This window comes from Oncorhynchus keta, chromosome 1 (assembly GCF_023373465.1).
Source record: "Oncorhynchus keta strain PuntledgeMale-10-30-2019 chromosome 1, Oket_V2, whole genome shotgun sequence".
Classification (NCBI taxonomy): Eukaryota; Metazoa; Chordata; class Actinopteri; order Salmoniformes; family Salmonidae; genus Oncorhynchus; species Oncorhynchus keta.
This window is the reverse complement of record NC_068421.1, coordinates 32,312,656-32,332,136: the sequence shown is the minus strand read 5'-3', so window position 1 is coordinate 32,332,136 and position 19,481 is coordinate 32,312,656. Positions and strand designations below refer to the sequence as shown.

The window sequence follows — 19,481 nt, the reverse complement described above, 5'->3', positions numbered from 1 at the left end:
GGTGTTGCAAAGGACATCTATATTCTTCAATCTCCTTTTCTTTGTTAAACAGAGTAATTCTATGTAAAAGCCTCCCTGTCTATGGACAGGTCACAGCTTCTGCTCTGTTGGCTACACTACTCCGTCCCCAGGGTACACTTTAGTTTGAAAATGTTGTCATTTTAAGACATTAATAGGACACCTGCTCATAGAGTAATGTACATATTTTGTTTGAATTGCAGAATAGAAAAAGGTTATACCCATGTACTATACTGCACACTAAAACTAAACTGTAGAGTAAACGTGACCATGATAAACTGTGGGCCTATCTATAATATATATATGCCATTTAGCAGACGCTTTTATCCAAAGCGACTTACAGTCGACTTACATTCTACGTATGGGTGGTCCCGGGGATCGAACCCACTACCCTGGCGTTACAAGCGCCATGCTCTACCAACTGAGCTACAGAAGGACCACAATATCTATATCTATAACCACCAGGTTAATTTCTGTGTGCACTGCGCTAATGAGCTAGCGGCATCAGTATCATATCATACTTTCCATTGTCTTTGATTGACTGATCAATGTTCAGCTGCCAGCTGAAGGGTGTGGAGAGAGATGAGGGGTGTAGACAGACAGCGAGAGAGATGTTATGACTGGGGGAGAATGTGGAGAGATGAGCAGAGAGTCAAATTAGCAGAGGGAAGAGAGAAAGGTGGGGGGTGTGTGGAGGCTTCTGAGGGGAGGACGGCTCATAATAATGGCTGCAATGGCGCAAATGGAATGACATCAAACACATGGAAACCTTGTATTTGATACCATTCCACCTATTCCGCTCCAGCCATTACCATGACCCTGCTCTCCCTAATTAAGGTGCCACCAACCTCCTGTGGTGTGGAGAGAGGTAGAGGCACCCTGACTGTGCCTGACAGCTGTGGAGCAGGAATGCTCTGTTAAGGAAACATCTGACAGCTAGAAGACCTGGGTGATGAGCGTGACGGATGGAGGGAGGGAAGAGGGACACAGATTGAGGAAGTCACTGCATGGCTCTTAGCACTGCTAAACTCTGCAGGACAGAGTAAATCAACCACAACTAAGACATAGGACTCTGGTTAAAAGTAGTGCCCTATGTACAGTAGGGATAGGGTGCAATTTGGGGACGCATTCATAGAGACATTAATCAACTATGTGCGAGCAGACTAGAATACTCAATACTTCCCTTTATGATGATGTAGACACCAGCCTGTTGTCCATGCACTCTCTCACATTCATTATAAGCAGCTAGCTGCCTACTCCGCTAAGACGTGCTGTTGGCTCAATACATAGCTATGCAATGCTATGCATGACATGTCAGTCAATGACACACATCCCACATAATATATTTTGGATATTTGTCCTGGGCTAGACTCATTGGGTCATAATGTTAGCTTAGTATGTGGAAAATGTAGAATGAGGAATATGTAGTGGCAAGAAAAAGCATGTGCATAAATTGGTCATAAAATGAATCTGATCTTCATCTAAGTCACAAAAATAGACAAACACAGTGTGCTTAAACTAATAACACACAAATTATTATATACTATATTGAATACATAATTTAAACCTTCAGAGTGTAGGTTGGAAAAAGTATGTGAACCCCTAGGCTAATGACTTCTCCAAAAGCTCATTGGAGTCAAGAATCGACTAACCTGGAGTCAAATCAATGAGACGAGATTGGAGATGTTGGTTAGAGCACTCACACAATTTGAGTTTGCTATTCACAAGCATTGCCTGATGTGAACCATGCCTCGAACAAAAGAGATCTCAGAAGAACTAAGATTAAGAATGGTTGACTTACATGAAGGTGAAAAGGGTTACAAAAGTATCTCTAAAAGCCTTGATGTTCATCAGTCCACAGTCAGACAAATTGTCTATACGTTGAGAAAGTTCAGCACTGTTGCTACTCTCCCTAGGAGTGGTCGTCCTGGAAAGATGACTGCAAGAGCACAGCGAAGAATGCTCAATGAGGTTAAGAAGAATCCTAGAGTGTCAGCTAAAGACTTACAGAAATCTCTGGAACATGTTCACATGTCTGTTGACGAGTCACTAAACAAGAATGATGTTCATGGGACGACACCACAGAAGAAACCACTGCTGCCCAAAAACATTGTTGGCACGTCTAAAGTTTGCAAAAGTCCACCTGGATTTTCCACAGCGCTACTGGCAAAATATTCTGTGGACAGATGAAACTACAATTGAGTTGTTTGCAAGGAACACACAACACTATGTGTGGAGAAAAAAAGGCACAGCACACCAACATCAAAAACTTATCCCAACTGTAAATGATGGTGAAGGGAGAATCATGGTTTGGGGCTTCGGTCCTGCCTCAGGACCTGGACAGCTTGCTATCATCGACGGAAAAACAAATTCCCAAGTTTATCAAGCCATTTTACAGGCAAATGTAAGGCTGTCTGCCAATTGAAGCTCAACAGAAGTTGAGTGATGCAACAGGACAACGACCCAAACACAGAAGTAAATCAACAACAGAAGTACAGAAAATACTTTTCCCACCCTGCACTGTGAATGTTTACACGGTGTATTCAATAAAGACATGAAAACGTATAGTTATTTGTGTGTAATTAGTTTAAACAGACTGTTTGTCTGTTGTTGTGACTTGAGATGAAGATCAGATAACATTTTAAGACCAATCAAGGTCATTCCAAAGGGTTCACATACTTTTTCTTGCCACTGTATGTGTATTGGTATTAGGAATAGTTAGTATTATGAATTCATCTGTGCAATATCTTTATACAGTAGGTCTAGTTAGCATTGTCGGGGAGAAGTGAACTACATGTAGTTCAACTAGCAATTTAAATACATTTTGCAGTAGCTTGGTGATAGTTTTAACTCAATTCAAATCTATGCAGTGTTTTCAGTAGTTCATATTTTTTTCTGCCATGTAGCTAACAACTGGAACTACACACTACTCTTATTGCGAAAATAAAATATGGGTGACGTAGGCAAGAATTCTATTTTATTTTTCGGCATCAGACCTGCCTATTTCTCACTTAAAAATGGTTGTGTTTATAGGCTAAACTACACATTCTGTTAACATCTGGCTCCAGAGTGATGTGTTCTTGCAATTTGCAGTCTATGACATTTCCGATTTAGATATGATAGTTTTTGTTTTGTTTTGTGAACTACTTTAGTTAAAACACCGTACCGCCGGCCAGGTACAGTTGAAACCAGAATTAATCCGTGAAGAGCTGTCATGCCCTGGCCATAGAGAGGTTTTTATTCTCTGTTTTGGTTTGGCCAGGGTGTGACTAGGGTGGGCATTCTATGTTCATTTTCTATGTTTTGGATTTCTGTGTTGTTTGGCCGGTGTGATTCTCAATCAGAGGCAGCTGTCTATCGTTGTCTCTGATTGAGAACCATACTTAGGGAGCCTTTTCCCACCTGTGTGGTGGGGGTAGTTATATTTTGTTTCGTACCTGACGGAGCTGTTGCAGTTGTGCTTTAGTTACTTGTTGTATTTAGTGTTCAGTTTAATAAATAACATGAACACGTACCACGCTGCGCTTTAGTCCTCACCTTCTTCCACCAACAGCTGTTACAAGAGCACACTTCTCCAGCATGTTAGTGGCCATCGGAGGTGAGCATTTTCCCACTGAAGTCGGTTACGATGCTGAACTGCAGTCAGGTCAAGATGACTAGCATGCAGATGAGTTTCTCTGAGACTTTCTGACAGTTTGTGCAGAACTTATTTGGTTGTGCAAACCCACAGTTTCATCAGTAGTCCGGGTGGCTGGTCTCAGATGGTCCCGCAGGGGAAGAAGCCGGATGTGGAGGTCCTGGGCTGGCGTGGCTACACATTGTGAGGCCAGTTGGATGTACTGACAAATTCTCTAAAACTACATTTGAGGAGACTTATGAACAGACAGACATTCCTGCAGACAGAATGCCAATTGCACGCTCCCTCAAAACTTGAGACTTCTGCGGCATTGTGTTGTGTGCCAAAACTGCACATATTAGAGTGGCCTTTTATTGTCCCCCAGCACAAGGTGCACCTGTGAAATGATCATGCTTTTTCATCAGCTTCTTTATATGTCACAACTGTCAAGTGGATGGATTATCTGTTCAAAGGAAAAATGTTTACATCCCTGTTAGTGAGAATTTAGAGAAATAAGCATTTTGTGCGTATGGAACATTTCATCTTTAATTTCATGAAACATGGGACCAACACGTTACACTGCATTTATGTTTTTGTTCAGTATATTGCTCTGACCTTGACCAGAGTGACCCCAAAACGATACATTCCATTACACCACAAGAGGGAGTTTGAACAAGTTGCCTTAAACTCTACCCTCTATTGATTTTCATACACATTGAATCCTCTATTTTTGGGTATAGTGTGTCAACTACTTAATGCAAATGTTTTGTTCAAATATCTTCATTAAATGTTGAAGGAGATTTGTTATAATGTAATGTAGTTATACCCTATTAATTGATATACTGTATAGACCTGTTTTAGACAGTGCAAAAATACTTTAAAGTACTACTTAAGTAGCTTTTGGGGGTATCTGTACTTTACTTTACTATTTATATATTTGACTTTTACTTCACTACATTCCTAAAGAAAATAATGTACTTTTTAGTCCATATAATTGTTACATTTTGAATGCTTAGCAGAACAGGAAAATGGTGCAATTCATGCACTTATCAAGGGAACATCCCTGGTCATCCCTACTGCCTCTGATCTGGTGGACTAAACACACATCCTTAGTTTCTGAATGATGTTGGAGTGTGCAACTGGCTATCTGTAAAACAAAATACAAAATAAATGATGCCATCTGGTTTGCTTAATATAAGTAATTGTAAATTATTTATACTTCTCAGTATATTTTAGCAATTACATGTACATTTAAAACCAAATACGTTTAGACTTTTACTCAAATAGTACTTTACTGGGTGACTTTCACTTTTACTTGAGTCATTTTCTATGAAGGTATCTTTACTTTTACGCTAGTATGACAATTGGGTACTTTTTCCACCACTGGATATAGATAGGCTTATTATTATTATTTTCAGGCAATAATGACTGATTTACCCACAATGTTTCCATTGCTGTTGAAAAGGGCAAATTAAGCCTAATCTGTTTTAGACATTGATGTTCTACTGTCAACTAATTACAAAAGAAAGCAATTAAAGGAGCAATCTGTGATTGCTACATCCAATTGTGGACTTTAAAATGAATGATATATGCCCATTGATTCTTGAAGAATTGAAATTATACATGCCTCATGAGCTTAGTTCAATTGTGTTCATATATAAACTTGTTTTACTCCTTTGTAAACAATGTACTTGTAAGCAAACACTGTAGCCTCAAAATATGGTTAAAACTATAATTTTGATCTCATGGATGGTCTGTCCTTACATCCATAGCTCTGTATATGAATTTGAGTGGCTACATTTCTCCAAGCCCCATCAAGCAGCTATTTACCATATCAGTGGCAGGGGTGCCTGACTGCTTTGTATTGTTTGAACTGCAGATTGCCAATTTAAGGTAAAGTGGTCACCTGACTGCACACATCACTCCATTTATTTTTCGGTAGAATTTCGCACTTTATTCAACCTGCTTCTTCAAATCCAACCCATGCACTATCGTTTTCGGATTTTGATTGACATCTTTCTCATCCAATCAATAAACTCATTCCACCATAAATATCCTCCAATCGGCAGACAAGAGGGCGTATCTCTCACTCGGGGACTCTAAGTGTATGAAGTTTAACCTGAATAGAAGAGAGCTGCGGAGAGAGAGAGCATGGTACACCTCATCACGGATGCGTGTGAGATATTTATCAACACTCATTTTATACTCTCATAACTTTAGCTGCATTGCTCTAAGTTTTTTGGGGGGATTTATGTGCACAATTCAACGTGTCTTTGCAGTGGTTTCTCTCTCCAAATGGCTTGGATTATTTCCCCGCGGTGGAAACGCCAAGGGACTGGCGCTGTTTTTCTGCTCTCTGCTTTGATCGCGGTGATTGTGACAGGTGACTCCGCCGCGCAGGTTTTCGACAGTTATGGATTATCATACGCGTTGAGATCGGAACTATCAGAGGATGCTATATTGGTGGCCAACAATGGAATACGCGTGCCTTTCGGGAGAGCAGTGTTCATTGATCCTATCAATGATCTGGTAATCCAAGTACAGCCGGGAGACAGATGTAGTATGACGGTTCTGGATAACGACCCGCTCTCCCAGAGGCCCGGGCAGCTCTCCCCCAAAAAGTTTCCCTGTGAGTTTGGACCCAATGACGTAAAGTATTCTCACTTCGGGTCCAGGAGCCCCCCGCGGGATAGGGTGAGGCTACAGCTCAGATATGACACTCATACCGACACCATAATCATCCCGTTTATGATGGAAGTGGAGGTGATTTTCACACAGTTGGAAGTGTTAACCAGAAACATGCCTCTGACTGTTGACAAACTGCTTGGCACTAGTAACCCCATTGACAGGAAGATTCTGGAGTTCACCTATGATAGAAGTGAGCATCAGTGTAAAATAACGTCTCTCTCCAGTGGCAGTGCATTACCCAGGTATGGAAAACTTGTGGACGAGGGAAAACTTGGAGAAATGGTGGATTGTGATGAATTTATTAAAATGAATATCTGCTATCAGCACACTTCTGCACACAAATCACCCAATAGAGATTATTTCCCAATGATTGTGGAATTACAAGATAAAGAGGGTAATTTACTGAAGCAGGAGTTTTTCCAGATGATGGTGCGTATAAAGGATGGAGAGGAGAACACGGCTCCTAAACCCAGCTTCGTGGCCATGATGATGATGGAGGTGGATCAGTTTGTGATGACAGCCATCACCCCCGACATGCTGGCTGCCGAGGACATTGAGTCTAACCCTGACGACCTTATCTTCAACATCACCACCCCCCTCTCCTTCGAGGAGGGGTACATTGTCAGCACAGATGACCGGAACCTGCCCATCACCTCTTTCTACCAGGGAGACCTCAAAGAACTAAAGATAGCCTACAAGCCTCCATCTGTGGACTCTGAGACAGAACGTATCTTCCAGATAGAGTTTGAGGTGGTGGACACTGATGGGGCTGTGTCTGACCCATTCGCCTTCATGATTGTAGTGAAGCCTATGAACACGCTTGCTCCAGTAGTCACCAGGAATACTGGTCAGCTTCTCTATGAGGGTCAGTCCAGACCACTGTCCAGTTCTCATAACCTAGGGGTCAGTGACGAGGACAACCTGGATGATGTCAGGATCACGGTGGTCGACGGGCTGCGGCATGGCCAGCTGACGGTGCTCGGGTCACTCAGGAAGTTCTTCACCCCGGCTGATCTGGACGGGGGCATGGTCATATACCAGCACGACGGCAGCGACACGTACAGCGACAACATCATCTTCCGGATGACGGACGGGAAGCACGAGGTGGAATTCCTGTTTCCCCTAACGATCGTTCCCACGGACGACGAGCCGCCCATTATCAACGCTAATACTGGGTTAATCCTCTTCAAGAACCAGATTATGCTCATTTCACCACTCACACTGAGCGCTGCAGACATCGACTCTGAAGACTCCACTATCAGGTTCACCATAGAAGCCCCGTTCTCGCCTATAGGGGAGGTGCTGCTGAGGCAGTCAGAGGCCCCAGCTGACCCATCCACCTGGAGGTTTAATGCTGAGGATGAGCTGTATGAGAAAGAGGTTACAGATTGGTTGCAGCAGGATATCACAGATGGGAAACTGTTCTACAGACACACTGGGCCTCACAGCACTGACACAGTCATGGACCAGTTTGTTTTCCGGGTCCAGGATGATAACGACCCCCCTAACCAATCAGAACAGAGCTCGTTCATCATCAAGATTCTGCCAGTGGATGACATATCCCCTGAGTTGTATCCTGGTACCACCCTCCAGATGACCGTACACGAGTACCAGCTCACCTACTTCCGGAAGAAGTTTCTCCGCTACACTGACCTGGACTCAGAGGACAGGGATCTGAAGTACACCGTCACCCAGCCCCCGACAGACACAGATGAGAACAGCCCTGTGGTACTGGGGTCTATTGTGTTAACCGAGAGTCCAGACACTGTAGTGACTGAGTTTACTCAGGCTCAGGTCAACCACCATAAGATATCATACAACCCACCTGACCTGGAGCTGGGGATCACAGCCCACGTTCTGCAGGTCCAGTACACGGTGGAGGATGCGTCAGGGAACACTGTCACCGGAACGTTCTCTATATTCCTGCAGCCTGTCGACAACAAGCCACCTCAGATAACCAACACTGGCTTCACTATATTCGAGCGGGGAACGCACATAATCACCATAGCTGAGCTGGATACTGTAGACTTAGACACGGACAGGAGCCAGATTTCCTTCACAGTCACTCAGCCCCCTCAGCACGGCACGGTCCAGTACACCTTCACCGACTTGACCAAAGGGGACCAGTTCAACCTGTTGGACATTGCTAATGACAGGATCTCCTACATCCACAATGGAGACGAGTCCACCAGCGATTTCTTTCAGCTGGATGTCAGTGACGGCGTCCATGTTGTGACCATCACCATCAGGGTTACTGTGAAGCCCATCGATGACGAGACCCCGACCATCACCCTCCCGGCCGGAACCATTGGCTCCTACATCGACGTCCTGGAGAACGGAGCTACGGAGATCACGACTAACGTCATCCAGGGGCAGGATGAGGACACGGACGACCTCCGTTTGACCTTTATCCTGGAGGACCCACCGGTTCTTGGTGAGATCCTGGTGAACGGGGTTCAATCAGGGAGCTTCACCCAGGCTGACATCATCAACGGACTGGTGGTGTACACCCACACCAGTGGAGAGATCGGCCTCACCACTAAATACGACTACTTTAACCTGACGCTGACCGACATGTCTGATGAGTGGACGGTAGGGGGCAACAGGGTCACTGGGGTTAGGGTACAGATCACCATCCTCCCCATGGACAGCCAGGCTCCAGAGGTGTTCGTAGGCCCACAGTTCACTGTTGTAGAGGGAGAGAAGAATGTGATTGAGATTCTTCACATTAGTGCTGATGATATTGACACTCCTAATGATGACCTGCTTTGTACCATCATCGTACAGACCACGTCAGGCTACGTGGAGAACATCTCCCCTGCCCCAGGCTCAGAGAAGTCCAGGTCTGGGACTGCGATCAGTGCATTCACCATCAAGGACATCAGACAGAACCACATCTACTATGTCCAAAGCATCCATAAGGGAGTGGAGCCGGTCGAGGACAGGTTCACGTTCAGATGCTCAGATGGCATCAACTTCTCCGAGAGACATTTCTTCCCCATCGCTATCATCCCGTCCAACGATGAGAAGCCGGAGATCTATATGAGGGAGTTTGTCGTTATGGAAGGGATGAATATTGTTATCGATACGCCCATCCTGAACGGAGCCGACGCGGACATCCCCTCGGCCGAACTCACATTCATCATCACCAAACCACCCAAGCACGGCTTCATCCTCAACCAGCTGACCACTGACACCGTCACAGTCACCAACTTCACCCTGGACCAGATCAGGGAAGCCTCCAGTATAGTGTACGAACACGACGACTCTGAGACCAACGAGGACAGCTTTGACTTAATCCTGACGGACGGTAAATATACCGTGGAGAAGACCATCATTGTTATGATCATCCCTGTAGATGACGAGACACCCAGGATGGCCATCAACGACGGTCTGGAGCTAGAGATAGGAGACGTTAAAGTGATCGATAACAATGTTTTAAAAGCCACCGACCTGGACTCTGAGGATAGTACTCTGACGTACGTTGTTCGCTACGGGCCGGGCCAGGGGTTGTTACAGAGGAGAACCCCTTACGGGACGTTAGAGAACATCACAGTGGGGATGAACTTCACCCAGTACCAGGTGGACCAGGCTCTCATCGTCTATATCCACAACGGGCAGGAAGGAATCCGGGACCTTATCAAGTTTGACGTGACGGACGGCATCAACCCTCTGATCGACAGGTACTTCATTTATACAAATGTGTTTTCTAAAATAAAAACAATACACTACAACAATAGAATAAACGACTTGAAAGAAATGAAAAATGAATTGAAAGAAATCTGTAATTGTGGATATAGCACTATGCTTATTGTACAATGGTGATTCTTGTGTCAGGGTGTCTCCTAACGGATTTTCTTGCAATTGTTTGTTTTGTTTATTTGTTATATTCTTTCTGTCAATTGACAGGTACTTCTACGTGACGGTGGGCGGCATCGACATGGTGTTCCCTGACGTGGTCAGTAAGGGGGTCTCTCTGAAAGAAGGCGGTAGAGTAACGTTGACCACAGACCTGCTCAGCACCAGTGACCTCAACAGTCCCGACGAAAACCTGGTTTTCACCATCACCAGAGCCCCACAGAGAGGCCATCTGGAGTGTACTGATGGCCCTGGCATGCCCATCTCCTCCTTTACCCAGCTCCAGCTAGCTGGGAGCAAGGTACTTCGATGTAATTGTTTTAATACTCGTGATTTGATTATTTGTTTTTCTGTAAACATTTTAAAATGGCTTGTGTTTTTTAAATGATAATAAAGGTGTACTACATCCACACGGCCGATGATGAGGTCAAGATGGACAGCTTTGAGTTCGAGGTCACCGACGGTTACAACCCTGTGTTCCGCACTTTCCGTGTCTCCATCACCGATGTGGACAATAAGAAACCGGTTCTAACGGTTCACAGCTTGGTGGTTAACGAGGGAGAGAACAAACTCATCACGCCCTTCGAGCTGACCGCAGAGGACCGCGACACAGCTGACCGCCTCCTGAAGTTCACGGTCACCCAGGTCCCTGTCCACGGTCGTCTCCTCTTCAACAACACCCGCCCCGTCACCTCCTTCACCAAACAGGACCTGAACGAGAACCTCATCAGCTACAAACACGACGGTACTGAGTCCTCCAAGGATTCCTTCTCCTTTACCGTGACTGACGGGACGCACACCGACTTCTATGTGTTCCCAGACACCGTGTTCGAGACGCGGCGCCCCCAGATGATGAAGATCACGGTCCTGTCGGTGGATAACGGGGTGCCCCAGATCGTGGTGAATAAAGGAGGGCCCACCCTGAGGGTGTTAGAGACGGGTCACCTGGGGTTCCTCATTACCTCTAAGACTCTTAAGGCCGAGGACAGGGATAGTCTTCAGCTGTCTGTCACCTTTAAGATCACCGTGGGACCAGAGCATGGATACCTCATCAACTTGGGTGCAGGCAACGCTACCGTCACCACATTCACTCAAGGTAAGACGGCCGTTACTTTAAATAGAAAGTTATACTCTACTATACTTTAGTCTTTTACAATACAACTTTTTGTCCAAAGTTTATTTTTTTCATTCTTCTTAAGCTGTTGAGCAATTTTCACTTAGAGCTGTAGCGCTGTTGCTCTTATAATGGCTTAGGAACTTACTATAGCGCTTACCTTTTATAATGGTACTATGTAAGTAGAATGGCTATTGGCCGCAACTGCAGCGAGGTGTTCAGAAATCATTTGTTGTGAAACAGGCTTAACTTGATAGCGAAATCTTTTGTATTTCTAGAGAGTCCATGAATGGAGTTCCACAAGTTCCTCAGACAGACAGAAATATAGGGTTTCACAGGGTAGGGGTTTCTCCTATCCCAGACATCATTTAGTAAACTTCTACAGAGTATTCGAGCTCTTGAGTAAATACCAACAGATTTTACCTTACATGAAGGCAGGGTGCCACAGACATGAAGAATTGAGAGTGAGGACATGAATACTCTGAGAGTAGAGAGAGAGAGTAGTAGAGTAGAGTAGAGAGAGAGTGGGGGAGAGAGAGAGGTAGGCGGAGAGAGGGTGTGTGTGAGAGAGAGAGATGTGTTAGCTTCACTCACAGTAAAAGCAGGCCAACATTTGTTTAAGCCACAGAAATAGCTACAGTGTAGAACAACTACATACATACAGCCCAGTCTACAGTACAAATGAATAGGTGGGGTTAGCGAACAGTAACAGTCAGTAAGGAATGTATGAACAAGGCCCCAATCGATCTCTATATGGCTGCATCCCAAATGGCACCTTATTCCCTATATAGTGCATTTCTATGGGCTCTGGTAAAAAGTTGTGCACTAAACACTATAGGAAAAAGGCTGCCATTTGGGTGGGATGCATTCTCTCCTTTATTTACTGACCCCCATTCTCTTGCCACTGCTTTCTCCTTCCCCAGTCCTGTTAAATATTTCAGGCAGATCCATCGCTGCTAAACAGACAGTAAATAACGTTAGCTAACCCGTCATAGCCGGTGGCAGTGTCCCAAAACTGGCTTTCCATTTTTATGAGCCGGCCGCTTTGAACGGAAATGTTTTGACATCAAATATAGAAGATAGTAGGGGCAGCATTACACCTCACTCCCTCCTCCCTGATATCAGTCTCCCGGCCTATCAAGAAGCCACTCCAGAACCAACCCTCCTCCCTGATATCAGTCTCCCGTCCTATCAAGAATCCACTCCAGAACCAACCCTCCTCCTAGATAATATCAGTCTTAAGAACCCACTCCAGCATAGCGTTGTTAGCAGATGCGGCAGACAGGCGTGATGTAGTGTATCTCCTGCAGTCTAATTCTTCTTTATGCTCCCTGTCCTTTACCAGGCTAATATATAGCTAGACACTAAACAGAGTTAAATCAGCTCTCCTCTCCTGCAGTCTAATTCTTCTTTATGCTCCCATCCTTTACCAGGCTAATGTATAGCTAGACACTAAACAGAGTTAAATCAGCTCTCCTCTCCTGCAGTCTAATTCTTCTTTATGCTCCCATCCTTTACCAGGCTAATGTATAGCTAGACACTAAACAGAGTTAAATCAGCTCTCCTCTCCTGCAGTCTAATTCTTCTTTATGCTCCCATCCTTTAGCAGGCTAATGTATAGCTAGACACTAAACAGAGTTAAATCAGCTCTCCTCTCCTGCAGTCTAATTCTTCTTTATGCTCTCATCCTTTAGCAGGCTAATGTATAGCTAGACACTAAACAGAGTTAAATCAGCTCTCCTCTCCTGCATCTCAATAACACCTTCTTCTTTTGTTTTCTTCTTCTTTTACTGGTGAGGCTTCATCCAAATAAGTTGTCAAACAGAGTATAAATAGGTTGTAGTAGTTCTGTAATATGACATGTGGAAATAGTTTTAAGCAACATCAGAAAGCTGTAATAGAGAAATGCCTTACAACTGTTCATCACAGATATGCATATCAAATGTTGTAGTAATCTATTGTATTATACCCTGCCTACCATATCAGCGTCATACATTTTTTTCAGTCTATTTTCTTAGTGTCTATTAGGAAACATGCAAGGCATGGAAATGGCATGAATTATACATGTAAGGCCGATATGTTTCAAGACGAGTAGGAGAGTAAGTTACATCAATATCATTTTATTTTTCAGCTGAAATTGATGACATGAAGATTTGCTACATACTAAGAGATGGTGGCAATGCTACGAGTGACATCTTCTATTTCTCCATTGAGGACAATGGTAAGTCATTCTAGAAATGTTTTACTGATGGTTTACATCAAATAATACCACATCAAACAATTTTAATAGTTGAGAGGTGTTTTGTGAACCAACATTGTGGATGCAGGATTTTCCTAATCTTTTCAGTGAAGGAGAAAATCTAAGATGCAGTGGATGAGTGCATTGATGTGAATGGGGCTTTAGACATCACAGTGATATAGAGTTTAGCAGCAGGTAATCCCTTTAAACAACAGCAGTATACAAAACAATGTTGATGCCCCCCTTGAAGTTCTGCTCGAGTGATGCCAGAGAGAGGACACTGATGGAAATCTGTTTAAAACGTGTCGACAGGAAGGAAGGAATCTTCAGCTGCTCCAGCAGCTTGTTGGGGCATGATCTTATCACGTTTAGCATGTAGTCCAACAGTACGGTGAGGTTTGTCTAAGGGGGATGTGGAAGCAGGCAGGAATTGTATGTTGGATCAGTATATAGCACAAGTCCAATTCAGAAGTCCCCTGTTGAACATCTCTCAGCAATGTAATACAAGTAACATTAATGGATTCACAGAGGAAACTCGTGTTGCGTCTCAAATGGCACCCTATTCCCTATGTAGTGCACTACTTTTGAACAGGGCCCTTAAGTGATGGAATAGGGTGCCATTTGGTACGTAACCTAGTTGACTGTCTTCAGGGCAAATACTGTAAGTCATGTTTTGGAAAAATCATAGTATTGAAGTTTGGGAAGAGCTGCTGAAAACAGACTAACAACTAAACAGCTGGCAGCGGACGGAATTAGAATTTCGATCATTCTTCTTGTGAATGGTGTTCCAACCAGTCATTCCCTCATCGAGTCAGTCAGCCAGCCAATCACTCACTCAATCATTCAGGAAAGATAGTCAGTCAATAAGCCAGTCTGGCTGCTTGTCAGGTCTCGCTGCCTGTCTGTTTGCCTGCCTGCCCGCATGTCTGTCTGTCGGCTAGACAAAGAGATGCTCTGTGAAGTCTGCTTTACACCATCCTATTTCACCAGCCTACCCACGGCCTCCAACAGACACCCCAACATGATTGGCCAATTCAGTTTCTCCATGTATGGAATGGGCCACGAGCAGAAAAATACTCTCACTTTGAGCTCTGCCTGCGATGAGGCAGTCTCTACGTCCCAAATGGCACCCTATTCCCTATATAGGGCACTACTTTTGATTAAAGCCATATGGACCCTGGTGAAAAGTAGTGCACTATACAGAGATTAGGGTCCCGTTCAGGATGCAATTGCAGTGCGAGGCGTGTGAATGGTGGTGGATGCGGCTGGTGCTTCGTGATTAGTTTAAGTAGAGTGGCTGACAGTGTGTCCTTTCTTCTGCTCTTCCACGGCCGTGACGGTCTGACGGAATACAAAGGGGTCCTCCGACAAGGGCCTCTTTTCCCACAGGCACCTCTCTGACCCTCTAAACACCTCCTGTACACCCCCCCCCACCCCCAGCCCGACCCACCCTTACTCTCGACCTGGGAGTAATCTGGGTGTTCAGTGAGGTAATACACAGGTTATTACAGCAGGGGGTTCAGTGAGGTAATACACAGGTTATTACAGCAGGGGGTTCAGCGAGGTAATACACAGGTTATTACAGCAGGGGGTTCAGTGAAGTAATACACAGGTTATTACAGCAGGGGGCTCAGTGAGGTAATACACAGGTTATTACAGCAGGGGGTTCAGGGAGGTAATGCACAGGCTATTACAGCAGGGGGTTCAGCGAGGTAATGCACAGGCTATTACAGCAGGGGGTTCAGCGAGGTAATGCACAGGCTATTACAGCAGGGGGTTCAGCGAGGTAATGCACAGGCTATTACAGCAGGGGGTTCAGCGAGGTAATGCACAGGCTATTACAGCAGGGGGTTCAGCGAGGTAATGCACAGGCTATTACAGCAGGGGGTTCAGTGAGGTAATGCACAGGCTATTACAGCAGGGGGTTCAGCGAGGTAATGCACAGGCTATTACAGCAGGGGTTCAGCGAGGTAATGCACAGGCTATTACAGCAGGGGGTTCAGCGAGGTAATGCACAGGCTATTACAGCAGGGGGTTCAGCGAGGTAATGCACAGGCTATTACAGCAGGGGGTTCAGCGAGGTAATGCACAGGCTATTACAGCAGGGGGTTCAGCGAGGTAATACACAGGCTATTACAGCAGGGGGTTCAGCGAGGTAATACACAGGCTATTACAGCAGGGGGTTCAGCGAGGTAATACACAGGCTATTACAGCAGGGGGTTCAGCGAGGTAATACACAGGCTATTACAGCAGGGGGTTCAGCGAGGTAATACACAGGCTATTACAGCAGGGGGTTCAGCGAGGTAATACACAGGCTATTACAGCAGGGGGTTCAGCGAGGTAATACACAGGCTATTACAGCAGGGGGTTCAGCGAGGTAATACACAGGCTATTACAGCAGGGGGTTCAGCGAGGTAATACACAGGCTATTACAGCAGGGGGTTCAGCGAGGTAATACACAGGCTATTACAGCAGGGGGTTCAGCGAGGTAATACACAGGCTATTACAGCAGGGGGTTCAGCGAGGTAATACACAGGTTATTACAGCAGGGGGTTCAGCGAGGTAATACACAGGCTAATACAGCAGGGGGTTCAGCGAGGTAATACACAGGCTATTACAGCAGGGGGTTCAGCGAGGTAATACACAGGCTATTACAGCAGGGGGTTCAGCGAGGTAATACACAGGCTATTACAGCAGGGGGTTCAGCGAGGTAATACACAGGCTATTACAGCAGGGGGTTCAGCGAGGTAATACACAGGTTATTACAGCAGGGGGTTCAGCGAGGTAATACACAGGTTATTACAGCAGGGGGTTCAGCTAGGTAATACACAGGTTATTACAGCAGGGGGTTCAGCGAGGTAATACACAGGTTATTACAGCAGGGGGTTCAGCGAGGTAATACACAGGTTATTACAGCAGGGGGTTCAGCGAGGTAATACACAGGTTATTACAGCAGGGGTTCAGCGAGGTAATACACAGGTTATTACAGCAGGGGGTTCAGCGAGGTAATACACAGGTTATTACAGCAGGGGGTTCAGCGAGGTAATACACAGGTTATTACAGCAGGGGGTTCAGCGAGGTAATACACAGGTTATTACAGCAGGGGGTTCAGCGAGGTAATACACAGGTTATTACAGCAGGGGGTTCAGTGAGGTAATACACAGGTTATTACAGCAGGGGGTTCAGTGATGTAATACACAGGTTATTACAGCAGGGGGTTCAGTGATGTAATAGGTTATTTCAGCAATCTGCAAGTCTGTGTGTAGCTGAATGAGGAGCTAATGGGGATGTTAACTGGTGTGAGCCATTCAATCTTTTCTATGATAAAACCTGCTTGGTGTTTCAAATGGCACCCAAATTCCCTGTAAATTGCAATTCTTTTGAGGCTTTGTCATAGAGAAGGTTTAATGGGTTTTTATCATGCTGGTGATGCTCAAGCCGATTCAGAGTCCTTCCTGTCGCTGTGGAGTCAAGTTCAGTCAATACCTGTATTACCCTCTCAGTTGGATTATTTGTAATGGATCTGCTTCTCTCTTCTTCTTCTTCTCAATCTCCCCTACCTTTCCCTCTCGCTCGGTCCCCTCTCTCTGTCTCTCTACCCTATCCTCTTTCTTCCTCCCTCACTATCTCTCTCTATTTTTCTCCCTCCCATTTTGCCTCTCTCTCTCTCTCTCTCTCTCTCTCAATCTCTTTCTTTCTCTATCTCCTCTTATAAACCATGAAGGTGCTTCTCTATTCCCTCAAAACACTGCAGGAGTTTCTCTGTCGGCTCTCTGTCTTTCAGACTCATTCATTAGCTGAGCTTGTTTCATCAGTCATTTGGCAGTCAGACAGGCACTTCACAAGGAGTAGGTGAATGTCAAATGCAGTCAGTAATTGTTCTCTTGCTGCTTATCTTTCATGAGTTGTTTTAGTAATGATCTGAGCAGTGCTGGAGGCTGCCTCCCCTGTTTGTGTGTGTGTGTGTGTGTGTGTGTGTGTGTGTGTGTGTGTGTGTGTGTGTACGGCTTTCACAGCTAACATAAACCTCTACATAAAGCATGCAGCTGCCGCAACCCACTCACACACAGCACTCATTACAAGGCACGAGTGCTCTCATTTGCTTCGCGTGGATTCCTTCCTCCCCACTGTGGTAGAATGTTTGTGAAATTCCAAGCTTTCCATAATGCTGTATTACAAGACTGATATTAGTTTTATCAATGTTGGCATGAAGCCACAGGGCTATTCATTGTGTCAAGTTGAAATCTCCAGTTCCATTAATGCATTAACTTGATAAATGACACCACTTTACGCTGGGAGTTGACTACATATTTTAACTGGCAGAGATGAGCTGACTACTGACGAGTTGTGTGATATAGAATGTACTGGGAGTTCCTGTCAGATGCATGCGCAGGTATGCTGGTACAAATTTCTGCCCGGCGAGAGCTGCTGTAAGTGCTGTTATTGTGAAGTGGAAACGTCTAGGAGCAACAACGGCTCAGCCGCAAAGTGGTAGGCCACACACGCTCACAGAACAGGACAGCCGAGTGCTGATGCGCGTAAAACATCGTCTGTCCTCGGTTGCAACACTCATACCGAGATCCTAACTGCCCCTGGAAGCAAGCTCAGCAGAATAACTGTTTGACGGGAGGTTCATAAAATGGGTTTCCAATGCCGACCACCATGCGTAATGCCAAGCGTCGGCTGGAATGGTGTAAAGCTCGCCGCCTTTGGACTCTGGAGCAGTGAAAACGCATTCTCTGAAAACGCAATCTTTGGTCGTGTGTGCGTGTTTATCCATGTAAAGCTGCTAATAACTTTTGTCCTGGTTAGATTTGGGTCTCTGCCAGATGCCGTTCCTGCTGAGTGATTGATGTCATTCCGAAAGGGGAGGAACACTGCCCAAACTGCAAAGGAAATTTTGCTGGATTGGGGCTGTAGAGAACCTAAATATGTGTTGTTGTTTTACCTGACTTAGTTGAATGCACTGACTGTAAGTCACTGCTAAATCGCTAAAATGTAAATATCACCATGCTGAAATGCATTATAAGGTTGTAATAACCTTGGTCTTGACATAAAGATAATAACATATGATCACTATTGCCTCTTTTACCTCTATTACCTTGATAAACTTCTGCGTGTGTGTGTGTGTGTGTGTGTGTGTGTGTCAGAGAAACTGTTGGTGTATAATCTATTGGTGTTCTTAACCCCATTGACAAGAACAAACCTCAGAGGTTTACAAACACATCCTTCACCTCATTGCTGTGATTGACATATAATCAGAACAGTGAAAAGTGAAAAGAATAGGAGCTTGGCCATTCATCATCTGAACTTTTCATCAGAAACCATTTCCTTTTAGTATAATGAAATAAAGGAAGCACAGCCTGTCTTTAGTCTTGGTTTTGCGGTGGATGAATCCTGAGCTAAAAGAGATGACAGAGGTCACAGTCACAGAGGCATGTGTGTGTCTTGCTACTTGTCAGGCTTGTCAAGGTTTTGAATGAATAATCACTGAGGGTGAAGTTACACACTTGTTTGTGGTTTCATGTTTTTTTTTGTGTTTGGAGACACTTCTCAGCTGTTTTCCTCTCCTCTAAAGGAAGTTAATGGGCACACACACACACACACACAGAGAAACAGCGCCCTGCAATTTGAAACTGCTTTAATTACAGAAACTGTCATAACTGTTTTTAGACCAGGACATGACAGGGGTAGAGAGGAGGAGAGGAGAGGGGGATGAGCACCTGTCATGTTTAAGCCGGTTAATTGTTGTGTTTTGGAGCTCCTTCACCTCTTTATCAGTCGGGGTATTCATGTGGGTTTACCTGAGCACACACAGGCCCTGGCAGCATCTCTCTTTCCCAGACAGGAGGGTGTTAGTGGAACTGAGCTGAACTGAACTGGCTCCCTGTTTGTCCTCGTCTGTCCCAGACACACACCCTGCCCTGGCTTTTGGTTTTCATCCCAGT

General features: G+C 45.0%; 1 protein-coding gene across 1 annotated transcript in view; it reads left to right on the top strand.

Annotated features, from left to right (window-relative positions):
* The first annotated feature begins 5,752 nt into the window (after positions 1-5,752).
* Positions 5,753-19,481, top strand: part of frem2b (FRAS1 related extracellular matrix 2b) — a 114,508-nt gene continuing 100,779 nt past the window's right edge. Inside the window, exons 1-4 of the mRNA XM_052521836.1 lie at positions 5,753-10,005; positions 10,232-10,481; positions 10,577-11,276; positions 13,426-13,515. Coding sequence (XP_052377796.1) covers positions 5,930-10,005; positions 10,232-10,481; positions 10,577-11,276; positions 13,426-13,515 — 5,116 coding nt within the window. The 5' untranslated portion in view covers positions 5,753-5,929. The remainder of the gene's footprint in view (positions 10,006-10,231; positions 10,482-10,576; positions 11,277-13,425; positions 13,516-19,481) is intronic.